This window comes from Phyllobates terribilis, unplaced genomic scaffold (assembly GCF_046119375.1).
Source record: "Phyllobates terribilis strain yellow unplaced genomic scaffold, ASM4611937v1 Scaffold_5__5_contigs__length_657084704, whole genome shotgun sequence".
NCBI lineage: Eukaryota > Metazoa > Chordata > Amphibia > Anura > Dendrobatidae > Phyllobates > Phyllobates terribilis.
Genome location: NW_027362765.1, coordinates 58,466,382 through 58,491,123, shown reverse-complemented (window position 1 = coordinate 58,491,123; position 24,742 = coordinate 58,466,382). Strand labels below are relative to the sequence as shown.

The window sequence follows — 24,742 nt, the reverse complement described above, 5'->3', positions numbered from 1 at the left end:
CCCCGTCTCACATAGCGATATCGCTAGCGATATCGCTGCTGAGTCACGGTTTTGGTGACTCACCAGCGACCTCACCAGCGATGTCGCTGTGTGTGACACTTTGCAACGATCAGGCCCCTGCTGTGAGGTCGCTGATCGCTGCAAAGTGTCTTGGACCATTTTTTGGTCGTTGGCCTCCCGCTGGCCAGCACACATCGCTGTGTGTGACCAGCGGGACCAACGATCTGGCTGGTAACTATGGTAAACATCGGGTTACTAGGGGCACGCGCGCACTTAGTAACCCGCTGTTTACCATGGATACCACTCTGCTACGGTAAGCAGAGGCTCCCGCGCACCGTAGCAGAGTGGTATCCATGGTAAACAGCGGGTTACTAGGGGCACACGCGCACTTAGTAACGCGATGTTTACCATAGTTACCAGCCTGCTCCTGCTTGCAGCAGGCTGGTAACGCGAGCAGGACATCGTGGAACGATCCTTTCCACGATATCGCTGCTCCCCTGATCGCTGGTGAGCCTGCCTGTTTGACAGCTCACCAGCGATGTATTAGCGATGCAGCAACGATCCCTGACAGGTCGTATCGTTGTCGGGATCGCTGCTGCATCGCTTAGTGTGACGGGGCCCTAACTGTTGTATTTTTTAATCCATTAATTTGTCAAAATGATAAAAAAAGACAATGGCTACTTTGCTGTGTGACTTCTCTCATGTACAACAAGATTTGATTTCTGGTTAAAACATTTCCCACATTCTGAACATGAATATGGCTTTTGCCCGGTGTGAATTCTCTGATGTGCAACAAGATTTGATTTTTTAATGAAATATTTACCACATTCTGGACAAGAAAACGGCTTCTGTCCGTTGTGAGTTCTTTGATGTATAACTAAATCTGATTTCTGCCTAAAACATTTCTCACATTCTGAGCATGAAAATGGTTTCTCCCCTGTGTGAGTTCTCTGATGTCTAACAAGATATGATTTCACTTTAAAATATTTCCCACATTCTAAGCATGAAAATGTCTTCTCCTCTCTGTGAATTCTCTGATGTGTAACAAGATTTGATTTCTCTGTAAAATGTTTCCCACATACCGAACATGAATATGGCTTCTCACCTGTGTGAGTTCTCAGATGTGCAACAAGTTCTGATGTCTGGTTAAAGCATTTCCTACATTCTGAACATGAAAATGGCTTCTCCCCTGTGTGAATTCTCTGATGCTTAGCAAGATCAGCTTTCTGAGAAAAACATTTCCCACATTCAGAACATGAATATGGCTTTTCCCCAGTATGAATTCTTTGATGTGTAACAAGTTTTGATTTAACACTAAAAGATTTCCCACATTCTGAACATAAAAATAGTTTTTCACCTGTATGAATTTTGTGATGTCTAAATAAGCCTGATTTATAGGTAAAACATTTCCCACATTCTGAACATGAAAATGGCTTCTCCCCTGTGTGAACTCTCTGATGTTTATCAAGATAGCATTTAGCTGTAAAATATTTTCCACATTCTGAACATAAAAATCGCTTTTCCGTTGTGTGAGCTGTTTGATGTTCGGTGTCTCTTCTGTTATCTTTATTTTGCATAACTGTCTGTGAGGCATCAGTAGATAAGAATTGTTGAAAAGGATGAAACGATAGAGTTTTGCTGTGAAGGGCTGGAGCGATATCTGGGATAGTGGAATAAACTTCACATGTATCTGGTGTGATATCATGATCATCTGCTTTGATATCTGATAGCGGAAGTCCGTCGGAGCTCCAGGTATAGTCATCTGCCAAGAATAAAACTTGATTTTATTATTTTCAATAATTTTGAACTGAAATGATAATTATAGTGTATTGTACAATTTATCATATTTCTGTACAAATCGTAGTAAAATTCAAATATCAAGTGAGAAAAAGAGTGATGGCAACAGCAGACGTCAAAGCAACTAACAGATTATTCACTTCACTTTTTTGTTAATCAGGTTTTCTAGTGAAAATGTTCAGTGAATCATAAAGTGGCCAAATAGTCAGTGTTATTAGGTGGTGTCACGTACTCTCCCTGACTGCTAAATGCACTCTAACACCGAGCAGGGCAAAGACGAGATGCAGTAAAGTCATGTACAAATCATGGATTTAAACAAGTGTAATGATGGATTATCACATTCAGTTTTATAGATTTTTTTTCAGTTGAAGTGAATTAAAAAAAAGGAGGCCACGTATACTTTGTTTATACGTGATACAAGCTGATGGAAACGTTGGATCTCATTCACAAATATACATGGTGGACCTGAAAAATAATTTTCCGAAGTGTTCTTTGTGAGTCATGGTTGCTATTCCTGATTTGTTTCTGATCTAAGGATCTAGGCTTTTAGTTGAGATGAATCTGTGCTGCACTTTATGTATATGCTCAGTAGTGAGCCAGTGCTGTGGAGTCGGAGTTGGAGTCAGGAGTCAGGGAAATTGAGGAGTTGGGAGTCAGAGGTTTGGCTTACTGACTCCACAGTCCTGCTTAAAATATTTAGAATGTATATTCCAAACAGAAAAGTTTGCTTGTTTCTTTATCAAGTTTCTTTTTTTTGCCCAAAGCAGCTCACACAAAACATCATAAACTGGATTTCAATAGTAAATGGTGTACAGCAAATAAAGAGCTGCTCTTGAGAAATAACACATTTGCAACTCAAGCAATGCTTATGCCGTAATGTTCTTATGTTGCTATTTCTTTGTCACTTCACATCAGCCACCACAATAGAGTCCATGGTCGGGCGGGTAAGGATACCGTATGATGCATGCACATTTTTTAATGGATGCCAATCTGTTTTTGCCAGTTATTACTTTGGACTACCCGGTTCTGTTCTGTGATAATGAATGCTGCTAGAGGGTTCTGACCCAGTTTGTTGCTTCTGGATTCTCTTCTGTCTGTTGTTAACCTCCAGACTGTTTAACTTTTCTTTTGACTACTTTCCAGGGACTTCAACTGCTTTTGGATATTGTCCTTGGCTTTGCTCCTGATCAGCTTCTGCCCCCTTAGATGTCCACTTTTCTGTGTACTACCTGGTTCCATCTTTGACAATGTCTTGCTCATCATCTGTAAACTTTCAGTTGGCAACGACTCTAGGTTTTGTGACCTGGGAGTTAAAATTCCGATAGAATTTATTGGTGAATAGCAGTGATCCCTTAGTCTATTGCCTGGTTCAGCCAGCCGCCTTATGTTACCATATTTTCAGTTATCCAATAGAAAGATATGAACTACTGAGGACTCTCAATTTTGAATATTTTTCTATCTTCTGGCTAACACGGTAAGGTACAAAGATATATTTTTATGCAGCTGAAGGAAAACCCACTGAGATTTGTTGCCATAATTGGTTTTTGTGTGACAATAAGTGTGTGTGTGTTGTGACTCTTATATAGTAGAATAGAAAAATTTCCATTGATCCTAATGTTAACAAAATGTTAAAATTGCTTCTGATTAAAAAGATATGGACTTCTTTTGTGGGCGTTTGGTTTACCTAAATACATGTAATTTTAGCTAGAAAGCATTTTTGCATCACAGCTTTACTAAAAAATGTGGACCATTTGTCTGTCTACAGCCTCTATGTATCACAGCACATATCAGACTCCAGAATAAGTTAACAAACAAATCGATATGTGATCATGTCTGATGGCCCAGGTATGTAGCTCTTATCTCTTTTCTCCTGAGCAATCTTTGTTTCATAACCAAATTAAGGTTTAACCTCTCTCCTTCAGAGGTCGACACTCCGGATGCTGCTAATTGTTATCGTTTGACTACTATTTGGCAATAAATACAGAAAAACAGAAGAGTCCAGTAATACAAAAGAAAACAGCTGAGAAGAGGCGATCCATGGGTCATGGTTGTCTTCCAAAAATAATAGGGTGAAGGTTTCTTCCAATAGACTTGGCAGTATTTATCTGGCCCTATAAAAGATTTTTGAAATTATTAATTCATCTCCAACTTCCCGATTCTTTCAAGATTTCTAATGTATTCCACATCACCTTGCTCAGACTATATCGCTCCTCTGTAAGTAGCTACTTCGCCTCCAGCTATTGTTGATGATCATCAGGAATTTGACATTCAACAGAATATTGATTCTAGAAAAGAAAAAGGTCCCCACCAGTATTAAATTCACTTCAAAGGCTGTGGACCAGAGGATAGATCCCAGATTATGTCATTAAAGAAGTATTGATTCTAAATATCTTCTGAAACTTTGTCCAAATGATCCTGGTTCACAGGAAGGTTTATGGAAAATCCAACATTTTTTAGGGGTCTTCTAATTATTAATGTCAATTTATAAACCATTTCTCATGGTCCTATTAAAGCTAAAGGCAAAAAAGTTGTCAAGTTAGGAAATAGTTAAAAAGGCCTTCTCTTCTGCCTATCTATTGCCCTGACCCCTTTAAGTCGTTCTACAGGGAAGTGGAGACTTCTGCTGATGTTGGATTGTAAAAATTTAAAAAAGTATTTTCCGCTACAAAGAAAAATACATCAGAATTGTTGACGTCGATCCGCTTGTTATCAGAATGGCTTGAGAAAAGAGGCTCGTCACCCGGTGACCACATCTGTTCATGGCAAACTTGGCAATCCTAGGCAAGTTTGCTGATCCTTCTTGTTCTCCTACACTTGTGCCTTACAGAGCAGAATGTGAAAGCAAAATTACTTGTCTCATTCTTTTGATATCTGGACATCAGGTTGTGCGACTTCATTCCAGAATCCCCCCAAGCCTGGTAATTCTTTTCCATTTCATGGAATCTCCACAGACCCACATAACTATGGACTTCTTAACAGATTTACTCAGTTCATCTGATTTGTACAATTATTTGGGGAATTGTGGTCCAATTCTCCAAAACAGAGCACTTTATTCTTTTACCTTTTTATATTCTACTACTGTCTCTCTGTCCTAAAGCCTGGGGCTACACATGCTTTGATAGGAAGATTGTGATGTTGCTTTCGACACTGTATTTAATAATAGCAATAGGCTTTGCACTGCGCCTGTGGCCAACCGTGATGTGTTCATTGCAAAAAATCCAATCTTGTGGGATTTTAGGTCATAGGTAGCTGGTCACACCCCACTTTACTCCCACAGATTTTTAACCAAATTGAGTCACTCTGTGCTTTGCAAGAACCCTTTTCCTTAGTGGTCACTTGACACAAGTCGCCCTAGCTTTAAGTACATTCTTCTTACGCAAGGATCAATATTGCCTACTGTCTTTGACAGATGTGTACAATTGGCATCTAGGTTTAGGTTTGTGTTCTGTAGATTACTGCAGGTCAACTTCAAATTTATTTTCGGCATATAACCCTGAATTACCAATGAGTTTCTCAACTTTAGCATGGAGACTAAGGCTGGCTTTAATCAAGAGATATCAATCAGGTCAATCTGTTAACAAGCTACAAGCTGCAACTTACAACATACTTGTACATTTCCAGTTATTTTCAAATGTCTTTTCTTAATCATGGGCTGCACGAATCAATTACTAGCTTAATTTTTCAACTGAGTATGTTTTACTCTGAAACGCTCCTTGGCATTCCAGAGAAAACATACTTTGAAGAGTTGGCTGGCGATGATGTGTCTTGGATAACTAAGTAAGTCTTGTTCATCTTTAAATTGTTTATTTGTAGATTTATCTAAATTTCACTCTGAGTGACGTAATTGTATAACTCTTGAAATATGTAATGTATGAAGCCTGATTCATCTTCTACATGTTTCCGTTACATATTGTAATAGCCAGAATTTATTATGATTTAAAATGCCATTATGTTGTTGCTCTGTGTGATATTACCTTTTCAATAAGATGAGTTAAAAAAAAAAAATACATTATTGTGGTATTGCCATCTATGGAACAATCAATCCGGCGACTAAAAATTCACGTACCTCAAGTGGGCTAAAAATAAAGTAAAAAATAAAATATTTCTAAAAATAAGAAAAAATAAAGAAATAAAAGATTTATATTTCGAAAACTCCAAGTAACCCCCCCCTAAAAAAAAAAAAAATACAATGCAACAAATCCTAAAGGATTCAACACATAATTGTAGCAGCCAGTGACTGGGTAGAATCTGCAAATTCTCTGCATTTAGTGGTTATTTCTCACCTGGGTAATCATATGTTGGAAACTCCTCTTTACACCGCTCATCACCCATCACGTATGTCTCTGTAGTATTAATATGGGTCAGATCCTGAAATAAATGTTGTAAATGTCACAGACAGTGGAACACTTAGTATTATGATCAAACAGTAATTATCACATAGCTGCAGGCCTATATCAATCCAAACTGTTGGCTCCTATTTCTACCCAGCAGTCTACATAACCAGAAAATTGTGAGAAGTTGCAAACAACTTCTAATGACTATGATCAGCTTTATCCTGTCATCTGCACCAAGTATAAAACATACACTGAATGGCCACTTTATTGGAGAAACCCATTCAGTTGCACACTGCACTGCCCTTGGCCTCTGGACCTGAAGCAATTTGTCATTGCATACATTCCATCAGCTGTTCAGATTGTTCTGCAGGAATATTGGCCCTTGCGGACAGGATGGCTTCATGCAGTTGCTGCAGATTAGATGGAGGTACTAACATGCTCTTAACTCCCCGTTCTACCTCATCCCAGGGATGTTCCATAGGATGAAGATCTGGGGACTATGAAGGCCAGAGAAGCAAGAAAAACTCACGGTCATGCTCTTGAATGCAATTTGTAACTATTGTCCCTCATCCAAAATGTAAACAGCTGCTATAAAGGGATGATTGATCGGCCACAACGGTTTGGTAAGCCATACTGTAGTGTCCCAATATCTTTCCACAGGTCTCAGAGGACCTAGGATGTGCCAAGCAAACATTCCCCACACCTTTACTGCACCTCCACCAGCCTGAAAGTAAAGGTTAATGGATTCCCGCAGTTTGTGCCAAATTCTGACCCTCTCATCCACATGGTGCCTCAGAAATCTGAATTCACCTGACCAGGCATGTTTTTACATGCTTAGTCTAAATTTTACATTTTTCGACCAAGTCTTGCTTTACTGTTTCCCTTAGACAACGCTAGAAAACTGGTCTTGTGCCATTATAACCCATCTTCGCTAATAATGACGTAGTTCGGACAACTTAATTGGTCACTCACCAGCATTGAAAGGTGAAATTTGCTTAACTGTGTAACGAGCATTTTCAAACAAGATGGGCAGTATTTGAAATCCTGGTCTTGGCTACTCTTTCATCGATGACCTCCTTTTTAGATTAATTCCTTGTTGATTTACATTAAAACGGAGCCATGGAAAATGTACTCACTTGATTTTATGCTGTACTCCGAGGTCATAAACTTAAGTTCCATAAATTGTAGCTCCAATTATAAAAAGGCCGGTGTCTCTAATAAATTGACCATTCGGTGCCTAATATTACTGTGCAAAACAAGACTGAACACAAGACTTTCCTAACGTTTTACACATCATAGAGAAGATATAATGACAACTTCTCTCCATCTACCTGATGATCCTGAGGAACATTGGGATTTTCTTGTTTACAGTCCTGTGGAAGAAGAGGACGGGGAAATCTCTCTGGTGCAGTCCTCATACTGAATAGAACTGGAGGAAACACATACAGGGACTCAGTTCATTCTTTACATACAGATTGCAGGCCATTATTTAGTCCAGTCTATTACCTGGTGATGTGAGGGGCTGGGGAACCTCCATCATGACGTCCTTGTACAGATCTTTGTGTACTTCTAAATACTCCCACTCCTCCATGGAGAAATAAACGGCGACATCCTGACACCTTATAGTAACCTGACATATACAATGATACCGTCACCCCCCCGCTCCGTTCATAATGTTACTGTATAATGTCCCAGCATTCCCAGCAGTGTCACCTCTCCAGTCAGCAGCTCAATCATCTTGTAGGTGAGTTCTAGGATCGTCTGATCATTGATGTCCTCATGTATCAGGGGGTGACATGGAGGCCCCGTGATTGGGCTCATGGGTCTTCTCCATCCCTCAGACAAAGGGGCCTGACAGCGCTCACTATAGGTCTTCTTCACTACAGCGTAATCCTGATTAAGGAGAAACACATTAATAAATCTCACTACAGACATTTCCAGAGTCCTCACCTCTCCAGTTCTGTCCATCTGTTATTCCCATAGATAAGAATGATGTAATGTGACGTCATCAGAATCTCTCACCTCTCCAGTAAGCCGGAAGAGGATCTCTAGGGTGAGGTGTAATATCCTCTCGGCCATCTTGTCCCTGTCCCTATCCATCCTTGATGGTCAATCAGGAAAATTCTCTTCTATAGAAGATCTCCACTGAGAGGATCCAATATTGTAGGGACCTAAATGTGGAGAAGATGACCTAATGGAAATTCATAAAGATCGCACGTAATAAATTACTGGAGATAATAAGTGGAAACATGTGAGGTGAAATAATGTGTAGATGTCATATTCTTTCGTAAGGACAGGAACTGAGTAGACTATTAATTGGCTGTAGCGATAGCATGTTCATCCGGACAAAGCAGGAAATACAGAGACTAATGGGAGACCTGAAATGGAAGTAGTGGGGGGTCGTTTAGCTGAGTATTATTATTTGTTTTATTTTGCAGAACGCTGCAAAGTTTTTTCTCTATATCTATTTAGTGATAAAACCGATTTATTTTAGACCACACACATTAACAAGCATGTTCTTCCTCGGAGTCGGCAGCTGAATATGTTGCTCATAGTGACCTCCACTGAATTCAGCATCACTAACGCTGCAGGAGCCAGGTTCACAAATAACTACTACACAACGACATGACAACTCCATTGCATACTACAGTTGTATATATATATCTACCCATAGTCCTACATGGATGACATTACCACCATCCGCCTGTACAAATCCTCTCTGAACTGAGATCCATTCCCATGTTAGAACAGAATAAAAGATATAAAAGCTGGTTCACACACACAGCATTGTGAGACTTTATTTTTGTCCAAAAAGCTGCAGATTGATGTTACATTAGCCTCTACGCCAGTTACTGTCAATACATCTACATATACAGTGTTCTTAGCTTCCTTGTAATTTCTCTTTACTCTGGATATGGTGTTATTTTCTGTCATTTTCCATTAGGCTTCACTATAGGAAAAAAAGGGAAAGAAAACTAGTGCTTAATTATTCAGAAAGCATCACTGTGGAGCTGTCAGACTACAGGAGGCTGAATACAGAGGGTGAGGACCACGTTCTCCAGCTCCGAGCCTGTTATATCAGCAGACCGTACGTGACTGGGATCCTGTCAGAAACATTCAGTGGAGGGAAAACTTCTTATCTCTATATATAATCCTGCATGGAGAAAGAACTACATCTCCCATCAACCCCCGGGAGTGAGACAGGAACGGAGAGGAGCCAGAGAGGTGAGGAGAGGAGAGTAGCTGGAGGGATGTCAGTCCTGTCAGGAAGATAATTGAGAGAAGAGGATCCACTATAGTCTGACTGAGAGTCTTCTGTTTTATCTGAGGAAGAAAGTGAGAACATACTCCATTCTTGATTAAAACTGAGAAAAAGCTTCTTCCATTTTCCTGAGGCAGACAGATATTATTATTATTTATTATTATAGCGCCATTTATTCCCAATCCCAATATGGAAGATATTGTCTTCCAATTTATATGAGGTATATTTAAAGACAGCCTCCTCCATTATATCTGAGCTAACGGAGACAAGGCCTCCTCCATTATATCTGAGCTAACGGAGACAAGGCCTCCTCCATTATATCTGAGGTAACAGATAGAGCCTCCTCCATTATATCTGAGGTCCCTGACAGAGATAGAGCCTCCTCCATTATATCTGAGGTCACTGACAGAGATAGAACCTCCTCCATTATATCTGAGGTCACTGACAGAGATAGAGCCTCCTCCATTATATCTGAGGTAACAGATAGAGCCTCCTCCATTATATCTGAGGTAACAGATAGAGCCTCCTCCATTATATCTGAGGTAATAGAGATAGAGCCTCCTCCATTATATCTGAGGTAACAGATAGAGCCTCCTCCATTATATCTGAGGTAACAGATAGAGCCTCCTCCATTATATCTGAGGTCACTGACAGAGATAGAGCATCCTCCATTATATCTGAGGTAATAGAGATAGAGCCTCCTCAATTATATCTGAGGTCACTGACAGAGATAGAGCCTCCTTCATTATATCTGAGGTAATTGAGATAGAGCATCCTCCATTATATCTGAGGTAACAGATAGAGCCTCCTCCATTATATCTGATGTCACTGACAGAGATAGAGCCTCCTCCATTATATCTGAGGTCACTGACAGAGATAGAGCCTCCTCCATTATATCTGAGGTCACTGACAGAGATAGAGCCTCCTCCATTATATCTGAGGTCACTGACAGAGATAGAGCCTCCTCCATTATATCTGAGGTAACTGATAGAGATAAAGCCTCCTCCATTATATCTGAGGTCACTGACAGAAATATAGCCTCCTCCATTATATCTGAGGTCACTGACAGAGATAGAGCCTCCTCCATTATATCTGAGGTCACTGACAGAGACAGAGCCTCCTCCATTATATCTGAGGTAACTGATAGAGATAAAGCCTCCTCTATTATATCTGAGGTCACTGACACAGATAGAGCATTCTCCATTATATCTGAGGTAACAGAGACAAGGCCTCCTGTATTATACCGGAGGTCACTGACAGAGATAGAGCCTCCTCCATTATATCTGAGGACACTGACAGAGATAGAGCATTCTCCATTATATCTGAGGTCACTGACAGAGATAGAGCCTCCTCCATTATATCTGAGGTCACTGACAGAGATAGAGCCTCCTCCATTATATCTGAGGCAACAGAGACAAGGCCTCCTCCATTATATCTGAGGTAACAGAGATAAAGCCTCCTCCATTATATCTGAGGTCACTGAAAGAGATAGAGCCTCCTCCATTATATCTGAGGTAACCGACAGAGCTAGAGCCTCCTCCATTATATCTGAGGACACTGACAGAGATAGAGCCTCCTCCATTATATCTGAGGTCACTGAAAGAGATAGAGCCTCCTCCATTATATCTGAGGTAACCGACAGAGATAGAGCCTCCTCCATTATATCTGAGGTCACTGACAGAGATAGAGCCTTCTCCATTATATCTGAGGTAACAGAGGCAAGGCCTCCTCCATTATATCTGAGATCACTGACAGAGATAAAGCCTCTTCCATTATATCTGAGGTCACTGACAAGAGATAGCGCCTCCTCCATTATATCTGAGGTACAATGACAGAGATAAAGCCTCCTCCATTATATCTGAGGTCACTGACAGAGATAAAGCCTCCTCCATTATATCTGAGGTCACTGACAGAGATAGAGCCTCCTCCATTATATTTGAGGTACAATGACAGAGATAGAGCTTCCTCCATTACATCTGAGGTCACTGACAGAGATAGAGCCTCCTCCATTATATCTGAGGTAAATGACAGAGATAGAGCCTCTTCCATTATATCTGAGGTCACTGACAGAGATAGAGCCTCATCCATTATATCTGAGGTTACTGACAGAGATAGAGTCTCCTCCATTATATCTGAGGTACAATGACAGAGATAGAGCTTCCTCCATTACATCTGAGGTCACTGACAGAGATAGATCCTCCTCCATTATATCTGAGGTACAATGACAGAGATAGAGCCTCCTCCATTATATCTGAGGTCAATGACAGAGATACAGCCTCCTCCATTATATCTGAGGTACGATGACAGAGATAGAGCCTCCTCCATTATGTCTGAGGTCAATGACAGAGATAGAGCCTCCTCTATTATATCTGAGGTACAATGACAGAGATAGAGCCTCCTCCATTATATCTGAGGTAACTGACAGAGATAGAGCCTCCTCCATTATATCTGAGGTCACTGATAGAGATAGAGCCTCCTCCATTATATCTGAGGTCAATGACAGAGATACAGCCTCCTCCATTATATCTGAGGTACAATGACAGAGATAGAGCCTCCTCCATTATATCTGAGGTCAATGACAGAGATAGAGCCTCCTCCATTATGTCTAAGGTGAATGACAGAGATAGAGCCTCCTCCATTATATCTGAGGTACAATGACAGAGATAGAGCCTCCTCCATTATATCTGAGGTCAATGACAGAGATACAGCCTCCTCCATTATATCTGAGGTACAATGACAGAGATAGAGCCTCCTCCATTATATCTGAGGTCAATGACAGAGATAGAGCCTCCTCCATTATGTCTGAGGTCAATGACAGAAATAGAGCCTCCTCCATTATATCTGAGGTACAATGACAGAGATAGAGCCTCCTCCATTATATCTGAGGTAACTGACAGAGATAGAGCCTCCTCCATTATATCTGAGGTAACTGACAGAGATAGAGTCTCCTCCATTATATCTGAGGTCACCGACAGAGATAGAGCCTCCTCCATTATATCTGAGGTCACTGACAGAGATAGAGCCTCCTCCATTATACCTGAGGTCACTGACAGAGATAGAGCCTCCTCCATTATACCTGAGGTCACTGACAGAGATAGAGCCCCCTCCATTATATCTGAGGTCACTGACAGAGATAGAGCCTCCTCCATTATATCTGAGGTACAATGACAGAGATAGAGCCTCCTCCATTATATCTGAGGTCAATGACAGAGATACAGCCTCCTCCATTATATCTGAGGTACAATGACAGAGATAGAGCCTCCTCCATTATATCTGAGGTAACCGACAGAGATAGAGCCTCCTCCATTATATCTGAGGACACTGACAGAGATAGAGCCTCCTCCATTATATCTGAGGTCACTGAAAGAGATAGAGCCTCCTCCATTATATCTGAGGTAACCGACAGAGATAGAGCCTCCTCCATTATATCTGAGGTCACTGACAGAGATAGAGCATTCTCCATTATATCTGAGGTAACAGAGACAAGGCCTCCTCCATTATATCTGAGATCACTGACAGAGATAAAGCCTCTTCCATTATATCTGAGGTCACTGACAAGAGATAGCGCCTCCTCCATTATATCTGAGGTACAATGACAGAGATAAAGCCTCCTCCATTATATCTGAGGTCACTGACAGAGATAAAGCCTCCTCCATTATATCTGAGGTCACTGACAGAGATAGAGCCTCCTCCATTATATCTGAGGTCACTGACAGAGATAGAGCCTCCTCCATTATATCTGAGGTCAGTGACAGAGATAGAGCCTCCTCCATTATATTTGAGGTACAATGACAGAGATAGAGCTTCCTCCATTACATCTGAGGTCACTGACAGAGATAGAACCTCCTCCATTATATCTGAGGTAAATGACAGAGATAGAGCCTCTTCCATTATATCTGAGGTCACTGACAGAGATAGAGCCTCCTCCATTATATCTGAGGTACAATGACAGAGATAGAGCTTCCTCCATTACATCTGAGGTCACTGACAGAGATAGAGCCTCCTCCATTATATCTGAGGTCAATGACAGAGATACAGCCTCCTCCATTATATCTGAGGTACAATGACAGAGATAGAGCCTCCTCCATTATATCTGAGGTCACTGACAGAGATAGAGCCTCCTCCATTATATTTGAGGTACAATGACAGAGATAGAGCTTCCTCCATTACATCTGAGGTCACTGACAGAGATAGAGCCTCCTCCATTATATCTGAGGTAAATGACAGAGATAGAGCCTCTTCCATTATATCTGAGGTCACTGACAGAGATAGAGCTTCCTCCATTACATCTGAGGTACAATGACAGAGATAGAGCCTCCTCCATTATATCTGAGGTCAATGACAGAGATAGAGCCTCCTCCATTATATCTGAGGTACAATGACAGAGATAGAGCCTCCTCCATTATGTCTGAGGTCAATGACAGAGATAGAGCCTCCTCCATTATATCTGAGGTACAATGACAGAGATAGAGCCTCCTCCATTATATCTGAGGTAACTGACAGAGATAGAGCCTCCTCCATTATATCTGAGGTCACTGATAGAGATAGAGCCTCCTCCATTATATCTGAGGTCAATGACAGAGATACAGCCTCCTCCATTATATCTGAGGTACAATGACAGAGATAGAGCCTCCTCCATTATATCTGAGGTCAATGACAGAGATAGAGCCTCCTCCATTATGTCTGAGGTCAATGACAGAGATAGAGCCTCCTCCATTATATCTGAGGTACAATGACAGAGATAGAGCCTCCTCCATTATATCTGAGGTACAATGACAGAGATAGAGCTTCCTCCATTACATCTGAGGTCACTGACAGAGATAGAGCCTCCTCCATTATATCTGAGGTACAATGACAGAGATAGAGCCTCCTCCATTATATCTGAGGTCAATGACAGAGATACAGCCTCCTCCATTATATCTGAGGTACAATGACAGAGATAGAGCCTCCTCCATTATATCTGAGGTCAATGACAGAGATAGAGCCTCCTCCATTATGTCTGAGGTCAATGACAGAGATAGAGCCTCCTCCATTATATCTGAGGTACAATGACAGAGATAGAGCCTCCTCCATTATATCTGAGGTAACTGACAGAGATAGAGCCTCCTCCATTATATCTGAGGTAACTGACAGAGATAGAGTCTCCTCCATTATATCTGAGGTCACCGACAGAGATAGAGCCTCCTCCATTATATCTGAGGTCACTGACAGAGATAGAGCCTCCTCCATTATACCTGAGGTCACTGACAGAGATAGAGCCTCCTCCATTATACCTGAGGTCACTGACAGAGATAGAGCCTCCTCCATTATATCTGAGGTCACTGACAGAGATAGAGCCTCCTCCATTATATCTGAGGTACAATGACAGAGATAGAGCCTCCTCCATTATATCTGAGGTCAATGACAGAGATACAGCCTCCTCCATTATATCTGAGGTACAATGACAGAGATAGAGCCTCCTCCATTATATCTGAGGTCAATGACAGAGATAGAGCCTCCTCCATTATATCTGAGGTACAATGACAGAGATAGAGCCTCCTCCATTATATCTGAGGTAACTGACAGAGATAGAGCCTCCTCCATTATATCTGAGGTCACTGACAGAGACTCCTCCATTATATCTGAGGTCACTGACAGAGATAGAGCCTCCTCCATTATATCTGAGGTCACTGACAGAGATAGAGCCTCCTCCATTATATCTGAGGTCACAGCAGAAATAGAGCCTCCTCCGTTATATCTGAGGTCACTGACAGAGATAGAGCCTCCTCCATTATATCTGAGGTAACTGATAGAGATAAAGCCTCCTCCATTATATCTGAGGTCACTGACAGAAATATAGCCTCCTCCATTATATCTGAGGTCACTGACAGAGATAGAGCCTCCTCCATTATATCTGAGGTCACTGACAGAGACAGAGCCTCCTCCATTATATCTGAGGTAACTGATAGAGATAAAGCCTCCTCTATTATATCTGAGGTCACTGACACAGATAGAGCATTCTCCATTATATCTGAGGTAACAGAGACAAGGCCTCCTGTATTATACCTGAGGTCACTGACAGAGATAGAGCCTCCTCCATTATATCTGAGGACACTGACAGAGATAGAGCATTCTCCATTATATCTGAGGTCACTGACAGAGATAGAGCCTCCTCCATTATATCTGAGGTCACTGACAGAGATAGAGCCTCCTCCATTATATCTGAGGTAACAGAGACAAGGCCTCCTCCATTATATCTGAGGTAACAGAGATAAAGCCTCCTCCATTATATCTGAGGTCACTGAAAGAGATAGAGCCTCCTCCATTATATCTGAGGTAACCGACAGAGCTAGAGCCTCCTCCATTATATCTGAGGACACTGACAGAGATAGAGCCTCCTCCATTATATCTGAGGTCACTGAAAGAGATAGAGCCTCCTCCATTATATCTGAGGTAACCGACAGAGATAGAGCCTCCTCCATTATATCTGAGGTCACTGACAGAGATAGAGCCTTCTCCATTATATCTGAGGTAACAGAGGCAAGGCCTCCTCCATTATATCTGAGATCACTGACAGAGATAAAGCCTCTTCCATTATATCTGAGGTCACTGACAAGAGATAGCGCCTCCTCCATTATATCTGAGGTACAATGACAGAGATAAAGCCTCCTCCATTATATCTGAGGTCACTGACAGAGATAAAGCCTCCTCCATTATATCTGAGGTCACTGACAGAGATAGAGCCTCCTCCATTATATTTGAGGTACAATGACAGAGATAGAGCTTCCTCCATTACATCTGAGGTCACTGACAGAGATAGAGCCTCCTCCATTATATCTGAGGTAAATGACAGAGATAGAGCCTCTTCCATTATATCTGAGGTCACTGACAGAGATAGAGCCTCATCCATTATATCTGAGGTTACTGACAGAGATAGAGTCTCCTCCATTATATCTGAGGTACAATGACAGAGATAGAGCTTCCTCCATTACATCTGAGGTCACTGACAGAGATAGATCCTCCTCCATTATATCTGAGGTACAATGACAGAGATAGAGCCTCCTCCATTATATCTGAGGTCAATGACAGAGATACAGCCTCCTCCATTATATCTGAGGTACAATGACAGAGATAGAGCCTCCTCCATTATGTCTGAGGTCAATGACAGAGATAGAGCCTCCTCTATTATATCTGAGGTACAATGACAGAGATAGAGCCTCCTCCATTATATCTGAGGTAACTGACAGAGATAGAGCCTCCTCCATTATATCTGAGGTCACTGATAGAGATAGAGCCTCCTCCATTATATCTGAGGTCAATGACAGAGATACAGCCTCCTCCATTATATCTGAGGTACAATGACAGAGATAGAGCCTCCTCCATTATATCTGAGGTCAATGACAGAGATAGAGCCTCCTCCATTATGTCTGAGGTCAATGACAGAGATAGAGCCTCCTCCATTATATCTGAGGTACAATGACAGAGATAGAGCCTCCTCCATTATATCTGAGGTACAATGACAGAGATAGAGCTTCCTCCATTACATCTGAGGTCACTGACAGAGATAGAGCCTCCTCCATTATATCTGAGGTACAATGACAGAGATAGAGCCTCCTCCATTATATCTGAGGTCAATGACAGAGATACAGCCTCCTCCATTATATCTGAGGTACAATGACAGAGATAGAGCCTCCTCCATTATATCTGAGGTCAATGACAGAGATAGAGCCTCCTCCATTATGTCTGAGGTCAATGACAGAAATAGAGCCTCCTCCATTATATCTGAGGTACAATGACAGAGATAGAGCCTCCTCCATTATATCTGAGGTAACTGACAGAGATAGAGCCTCCTCCATTATATCTGAGGTAACTGACAGAGATAGAGTCTCCTCCATTATATCTGAGGTCACCGACAGAGATAGAGCCTCCTCCATTATATCTGAGGTCACTGACAGAGATAGAGCCTCCTCCATTATACCTGAGGTCACTGACAGAGATAGAGCCTCCTCCATTATACCTGAGGTCACTGACAGAGATAGAGCCCCCTCCATTATATCTGAGGTCACTGACAGAGATAGAGCCTCCTCCATTATATCTGAGGTACAATGACAGAGATAGAGCCTCCTCCATTATATCTGAGGTCAATGACAGAGATACAGCCTCCTCCATTATATCTGAGGTACAATGACAGAGATAGAGCCTCCTCCATTATATCTGAGGTAACCGACAGAGATAGAGCCTCCTCCATTATATCTGAGGACACTGACAGAGATAGAGCCTCCTCCATTATATCTGAGGTCACTGAAAGAGATAGAGCCTCCTCCATTATATCTGAGGTAACCGACAGAGATAGAGCCTCCTCCATTATATCTGAGGTCACTGACAGAGATAGAGCATTCTCCATTATATCTGAGGTAACAGAGACAAGGCCTCCTCCATTATATCTGAGATCACTGACAGAGATAAAGCCTCTTCCATTATATCTGAGGTCACTGACAAGAGATAGCGCCTCCTCCATTATATCTGAGGTACAATGACAGAGATAAAGCCTCCTCCATTATATCTGAGGTCACTGACAGAGATAAAGCCTCCTCCATTATATCTGAGGTCACTGACAGAGATAAAGCCTCCTCCATTATATCTGAGGTCACTGACAGAGATAGAGCCTCCTCCATTATATCTGAGGTCACTGACAGAGATAGAGCCTCCTCCATTATATCTGAGGTCAGTGACAGAGATAGAGCTTCCTCCATTACATCTGAGGTCACTGACAGAGATAGAACCTCCTCCATTATATCTGAGGTAAATGACAGAGATAGAGCCTCTTCCATTATATCTGAGGTCACTGACAGAGATAGAGCCTCCTCCATTATATCTGAGGTACAATGACAGAGATAGAGCTTCCTCCATTACATCTGAGGTCACTGACAGAGATAGAGCCTCCTCCATTATATCTGAGGTCAATGACAGAGATACAGCCTCCTCCATTATATCTGAGGTACAATGACAGAGATAGAGCCTCCTCCATTATATCTGAGGTCACTGACAGAGATAGAGCCTCCTCCATTATATTTGAGGTACAATGACAGAGATAGAGCTTCCTCCATTACATCTGAGGTCACTGACAGAGATAGAGCCTCCTCCATTATATCTGAGGTAAATGACAGAGATAGAGCCTCTTCCATTATATCTGAGGTCACTGACAGAGATAGAGCTTCCTCCATTACATCTGAGGTACAATGACAGAGATAGAGCCTCCTCCATTATATCTGAGGTCAATGACAGAGATACAGCCTCCTCCATTATATCTGAGGTACAATGACAGAGATAGAGCCTCCTCTATTATGTCTGAGGTCAATGTCAGAGATAGAGCCTCCTCCATTATATCTGAGGTACAATGACAGAGATAGAGCCTCCTCCATTATATCTGAGGTAACTGACAGAGATAGAGCCTCCTCCATTATATCTGAGGTCACTGATAGAGATAGAGCCTCCTCCATTATATCTGAGGTCAATGACAGAGATACAGCCTCCTCCATTATATCTGAGGTACAATGACAGAGATAGAGCCTCCTCCATTATATCTGAGGTCATTGACAGAGATAGAGCCTCCTCCATTATGTCTGAGGTCAATGACAGAGATAGAGCCTCCTCCATTATATCTGAGGTACAATGACAGAGATAGAGCCTCCTCCATTATATCTGAGGTACAATGACAGAGATAGAGCTTCCTCCATTACATCTGAGGTCACTGACAGAGATAGAGCCTCCTCCATTATATCTGAGGTACAATGACAGAGATAGAGCCTCCTCCATTATATCTGAGGTCAATGACAGAGATACAGCCTCCTCCATTATATCTGAGGTACAATGACAGAGATAGAGCCTCCTCCATTATATCTGAGGTCAATGACAGAGATAGAGCCTCCTCCATTATGTCTGAGGTCAATGACAGAGATAGAGCCTCCTCCATTATATCTGAGGTACAATGACAGAGATAGAGCCTCCTCCATTATATCTGAGGTAACTGACAGAGATAGAGCCTCCTCCATTATATCTGAGGTAACTGACAGAGATAGAGTCTCCTCCATTATATCTGAGGTCACCGACAGAGATAGAGCCTCCTCCATTATATCTGAGGTCACTGACAGAGATAGAGCCTCCTCCATTATACCTGAGGTCACTGACAGAGATAGAGCCTCCTCCATTATACCTGAGGTCACTGACAGAGATAGAGCCTCCTCCATTATATCTGAGGTCACTGACAGAGATAGAGCCTCCTCCATTATATCTGAGGTACAATGACAGAGATAGAGCCTCCTCCATTATATCTGAGGTCAATGACAGAGATACAGCCTCCTCCATTATATCTGAGGTACAATGACAGAGATAGAGCCTCCTCCATTATATCTGAGGTCAATGACAGAGATAGAGCCTCCTCCATTATATCTGAGGTACAATGACAGAGATAGAGCCTCCTCCATTATATCTGAGGTAACTGACAGAGATAGAGCCTCCTCCATTATATCTGAGGTCACTGACAGAGACTCCTCCATTATATCTGAGGTCACTGACAGAGATAGAGCCTCCTCCATTATATCTGAGGTCACTGACAGAGATAGAGCCTCCTCCATTATATCTGAGGTGACAGCAGAAATAGAGCCTCCTCCGTTATATCTGAGGTCACTGACAGAGATAGAGCCGCCTCCATTATATCTGAGGTCACTTACAGAGATAGAGCCTCCTCCATTATATCTGAGGTACACTGACAGAGATAGAGCCTCCTCCATTATATCTGAGGTCACTGACAAGAGATAGAGCCTCCTCCATTATATCTGAGGTTACTGACAGAGATAGAGCCTCCTCCATTATATCTGAGGTACAATGACAGAGATAGAGCCTCCTCCATTATATCTGAGGTCAATGACAGAGATACAGCCTCCTCCATTATATCTGAGGTACAATGACAGAGATAGAGCCTCCTCCATTATATCTGAGGTCACTGACATAGATAGAGCCTCCTCCATTATATCTGAGGTAACTGACAGAGATAGAGCCTCCTCCATTATATCTGAGGTCACTGACAGAGATAGAGCCTCCTCCATTATATCTGAGGTCACTTACAGAGATAGAGCCTCCTCCATTATATCTGAGGTACACTGACAGAGATAGAGCCTCCTCCATTATATCTGAGGTCACTGACAGAGATAGAGCCTCCTCCATTATATCTGAGGTCACTGACAGAGATAGAGCCACCTCCATTATATCTGAGGTCACTGACAGAGATAGAGCCTCCTCCATTATATCTGAGGTCACAGACAGAAATAGAGCCTCCTCCATTATATCTGAGGTCACAGACAGAAATAGAGCCTCCTCCATTTTGTGTAGGAGACACTGACCATTGATTTTTGGGAAATGAAGAGACCAAGCTACATAAAAGAAGACTGCTTTAATACTGAGGTAACTGGACAGATAGGAGAAGCATGTGTGTCTGGTATGTAACTTACGATGGACTTATGGATAATGTCCACGGCATTAATATCTGCCCACCAACTAATTATACCTGGGAGGTTTGGACATTACAATAATCTAACCCTGTTCTGAGTGTAGATCAGTAGGAGATCTCTATCCACCAGGACTCCCCTCAGCCTCCTATAATCCCTCCTGGCCAATGAGGCCAGTGTCAGACTGAATACTTCTCACTGTTATCTAGTGTAGTAGTTATAGTGGACAATCTGTATATTGTGAATGAGACTTTGTTTGAGAGGAGATTGCTAAGATAATACCTGTGTCAGTTATGAGGTCCGTTTTGTTGTATTGTATCGAGAAGAGTTAATTTAAAGGGGTATTTCCTTCTCCAAGATCCTATCCCAATATGTAGTAGGTGTAATAATAATAATATTAGCAAATACCTCCAAGTAGAAATGTATAGTTCTTCTGATTCACTGTATCTCTTTCCTCATGTGCAGGCATTGCAGGACCTTAGGTACCCATGGTTACGACCACTAGCAACTAGCTAACTAACTGTCGCTATATCAATGGCCGTAACCATGGATACCTGAGGTTCTGCAATGCCTGCACATGCGGAAAGAGTTATAGCGAATCAGAAGAACTATACTACATTTCTAATTGGACGTATTTGCTAATATAATTATTATTACCCCTACTAAATATTGGGATAGTATCTTGGAGATGGGAATACCCCTTTAATGGTTCAATATGACTCTTCCGCTGTAATATTCTGAGTTTCAGTTTTGAATACATTTTTGAGAAGATAAATAACCAGAGCACATTACTTTGTGATTACTTTAGGACTACACAGGTTCAGTAAAGATCTAGTTTGGGCAGAGATGTCGGTGAGTTACAACAGATCTCTAAAAGCTTAGAGCTCATACAGAGGTCAGTCTCTCTTGTACAAGTTCTGCCCCTGATTTTCACGGACAGAACACGTAGCTATTATAATCTATTGAGCTGTTCACATGTCCGTGTATTCTTGCAGATTGGGTGGTCCACAAAAAATCATGGAGACTTGTCCAATATTGAAAAGAGTCTAGGATCAAATGGGCAAATGCAGGTCTATGGATCTGTGAAAAATTTGGACAGCAGTCGGATACCAACCGTGTGCTGACTGTTTATAATGAACTTTTTGATATGAGAATCAGTTTTTTTTTTCACTTGACAAAAACTGATGAAGCTCTGACCAAATTCTAATGGTAAAAATTGACCAAATTCTGATGACACTCTGATCGAAAAACGCTGATGAAACTAGGGACAGTTTTTTTTATGTACGAGAAAAAAAAATCACTGTCGGCTAAATGAGGCCATAGACGACGGAAGAGTCACGTCCAAAGGAAGATTTAAAGCCTACTCTCGTGAATCTGGGCTTCCCATCTCCAATGTAGGCTGAATATAATACATATTCAATATGCTGTACATCTTTTGCTCTCTTTGTTTTTAGATTCTCTTACATCAATTTCACTAAACTATATTATAATTTAGCCAATGTGTTTGAATTCATTGATCTTAAAACTTCAAATCTATTCTAAAACATGTATTATATAGTGTTTATATCTATTTTTAAAGCAATCTTATTACCTCAGTGCATCTCCCAAATGATTGATCATTTTATCAACCTTATTGTAAAAGTGACAGGTCTTAGTGTTGTATGGTTGGTGGTGCTATACAGTCTAATATGAGTCTTATCATGTAAATGAGTACATCATGGAGGACAATTAGAAAAGGGTGATTGGATGACCAGGAGCAGAAGCGGTGAGAAAAAAAGGGAAGGTCAGGCTGGGGTCGGATAGTCCCATTGAGGAACTTACCACTTATTTTACCTTGCTTAGGTAGGCTGCTCACCTTTACATACTATTAATCACATTGATAGGCTTAGAAACTGTGCCTGTGCTATGTAATCATAGTGATTAATAGTATGTCAATGTGAGCACCATGACATAGGATTGACCCCTGGAATATACTGTATGTAACAGCCATGATCAGACATAACTGTTGTCTCAGTTGTTTAACCTCTTTAGAGGTTAGATAAAGGGAAGGGTTGATGTTGACTCCTGGTGTCTTTGACCCATTCCAATGGGTTGCCATGGCTGCCTGGTACTGGGTTCAAATCCCACTCTGGATCAGCATCTTCAATGTTTGTGTATGTTTTCCCCGTGTTTACTAGAGTTTCCTCTCCACACTCCAAAGACATCCTGATCAGGAAGTTTATATTGTGAGCCCCAATGGGGACAGTGATGTCTGTAAAGCGCTGTGGAATATGATGGCACTATATAAGTGAGTAAAATAATACACACAACACAGACCTGAGCCGACCCGTAGATCTGCTGCACACAGTGCAGAAACCCAGCTATGGAGTATATATTATTAGTTAGTGCACAGGGTGCACTGATGGGGTCATGAAAGAGATATCATACTGTGTGTGCAATATGTGTCCGTCTGTCCTGCCTTTCAAAACTAGGATGTGTATCTACATCAAAGCAAAAGCTATATGTATAAAAAAAAAAGTTCTGACTATAGAGAGAAATACACCTTACTAACCCCCACACTGAGGTTTAAGGGGTAACGTTTCAACTTGTGGAGAGAGACATGCCTAGCCTGGCATGTCAGAGTAAGGATATTTATAAGCCATGCATGCTCCTCTAGTAAATTAAATATGCAAATTGTCTCTTCAGAGAGGAAGAGGACTAGAACTCTAGCGCCATCTATTGGAAGCAGTGATCCTAAAAGTCAATATCGACTCGTTAACAAAAACAAACCTTGCACTATGACTTAGGATAAAAGCCAAACCAGAATCCCAATTTGCAGACACGGTGTTTCAATTTGCATATTTAATTTCCCAGGGGAGCATGCATGGCTTATAAATCTGTTCAATCTGACATGCCAGGCTTGGCTTGTCACTCTACACAAGGAAGAACGTTAAGCCCCCAGTCCAGAGCTTCTCACCTAGCCAAATCAGATCTCATAATTTGCACTGATGAGGGGCAATCACCCTGAAACACAGTGTCTGCAAATTGAGATTCTGGTTTGGCTTTTATCTCAAGTCATATTGCACGACTCGTTATAGAGGTGATATTGACTTGTATCATTGCTACTTCCTATAGGTGGCGCTAGAGTTATAGTTCTCTTCCTCTATGAATAGACAATTTGCATATTTAACATCTGACTCGTTATAGAGGTGATATTGACTTGTATCATTGCTACTTCCTATAGGTGGCGCTAGAGTTATAGTTCTCTTCCTCTATGAATAGACAATTTACATATTTAAGATCTGCACTGAAAGGGTTAATGTCCCCTGCCCCCAGTAATGAGGAATCTCCACATACCTCCACCTGCAGAGCCACCACCACATATATGGCTGTTCTGTGCGCACAGGACCTGTGATGAGGTCACAGGAGGGGAGGAGTCAGGGGTCACATGATCAGGGGCCTCAGTGGATGCAGGACTCTGCTGTGCTGGTTGTCATGGTGCTGGATGAGGGGAAGGTTATGTGTGGGGTCAGGAGGGGTTTACAGTGTGGATGTAGCAGAGCCGCGTGTGTACGAGGCGTACGGAGAGGAGCCGCGCGTGTACGAGGTGTACGGAGCGGAGCCTCGTGTGTACGAGGTGTACGGAGCGGAGCCGCGTGTGTACGAGGTGTACGGAGCGGAGCCGCGTGTGTACGAGGTGTACGGAGCGGAGCCGTGTGTGTACGAGGTGTACGGAGCGGAGCCGCGTGTGTACGAGGTGTACGGAGTGGAGTCGTGTGTGTACGAGGTGTACGGGGCGGAGCCGCGCGTGTACGAGGTGTATGGAGCGGAGCCGCGCGTTTACGAGGTGTACTGAGCGGAGCCGCGCGTGTACGAGGTGTACGGAG

The 24,742-nt window shown here is 42.0% G+C and overlaps 1 protein-coding gene across 1 annotated transcript; it reads right to left on the bottom strand.

The window, feature by feature from the left end:
- Positions 1-366: 366 nt before the first annotated feature.
- LOC141271997 (uncharacterized) lies at positions 367-24,277 on the bottom strand. Its single transcript, XM_073682270.1, has 7 exons — positions 24,213-24,277; positions 8,154-8,302; positions 7,845-8,024; positions 7,638-7,761; positions 7,463-7,560; positions 6,081-6,165; positions 367-1,762 (listed from the first exon to the last, which is right to left on the bottom strand). Exons 2-7 carry the CDS (start codon positions 8,229-8,231, stop codon positions 678-680), a joined length of 1,650 nt encoding a protein of 549 aa, XP_073538371.1. The 5' UTR covers positions 8,232-8,302; positions 24,213-24,277; the 3' UTR covers positions 367-677.
- Positions 24,278-24,742: the final 465 nt, after the last annotated feature.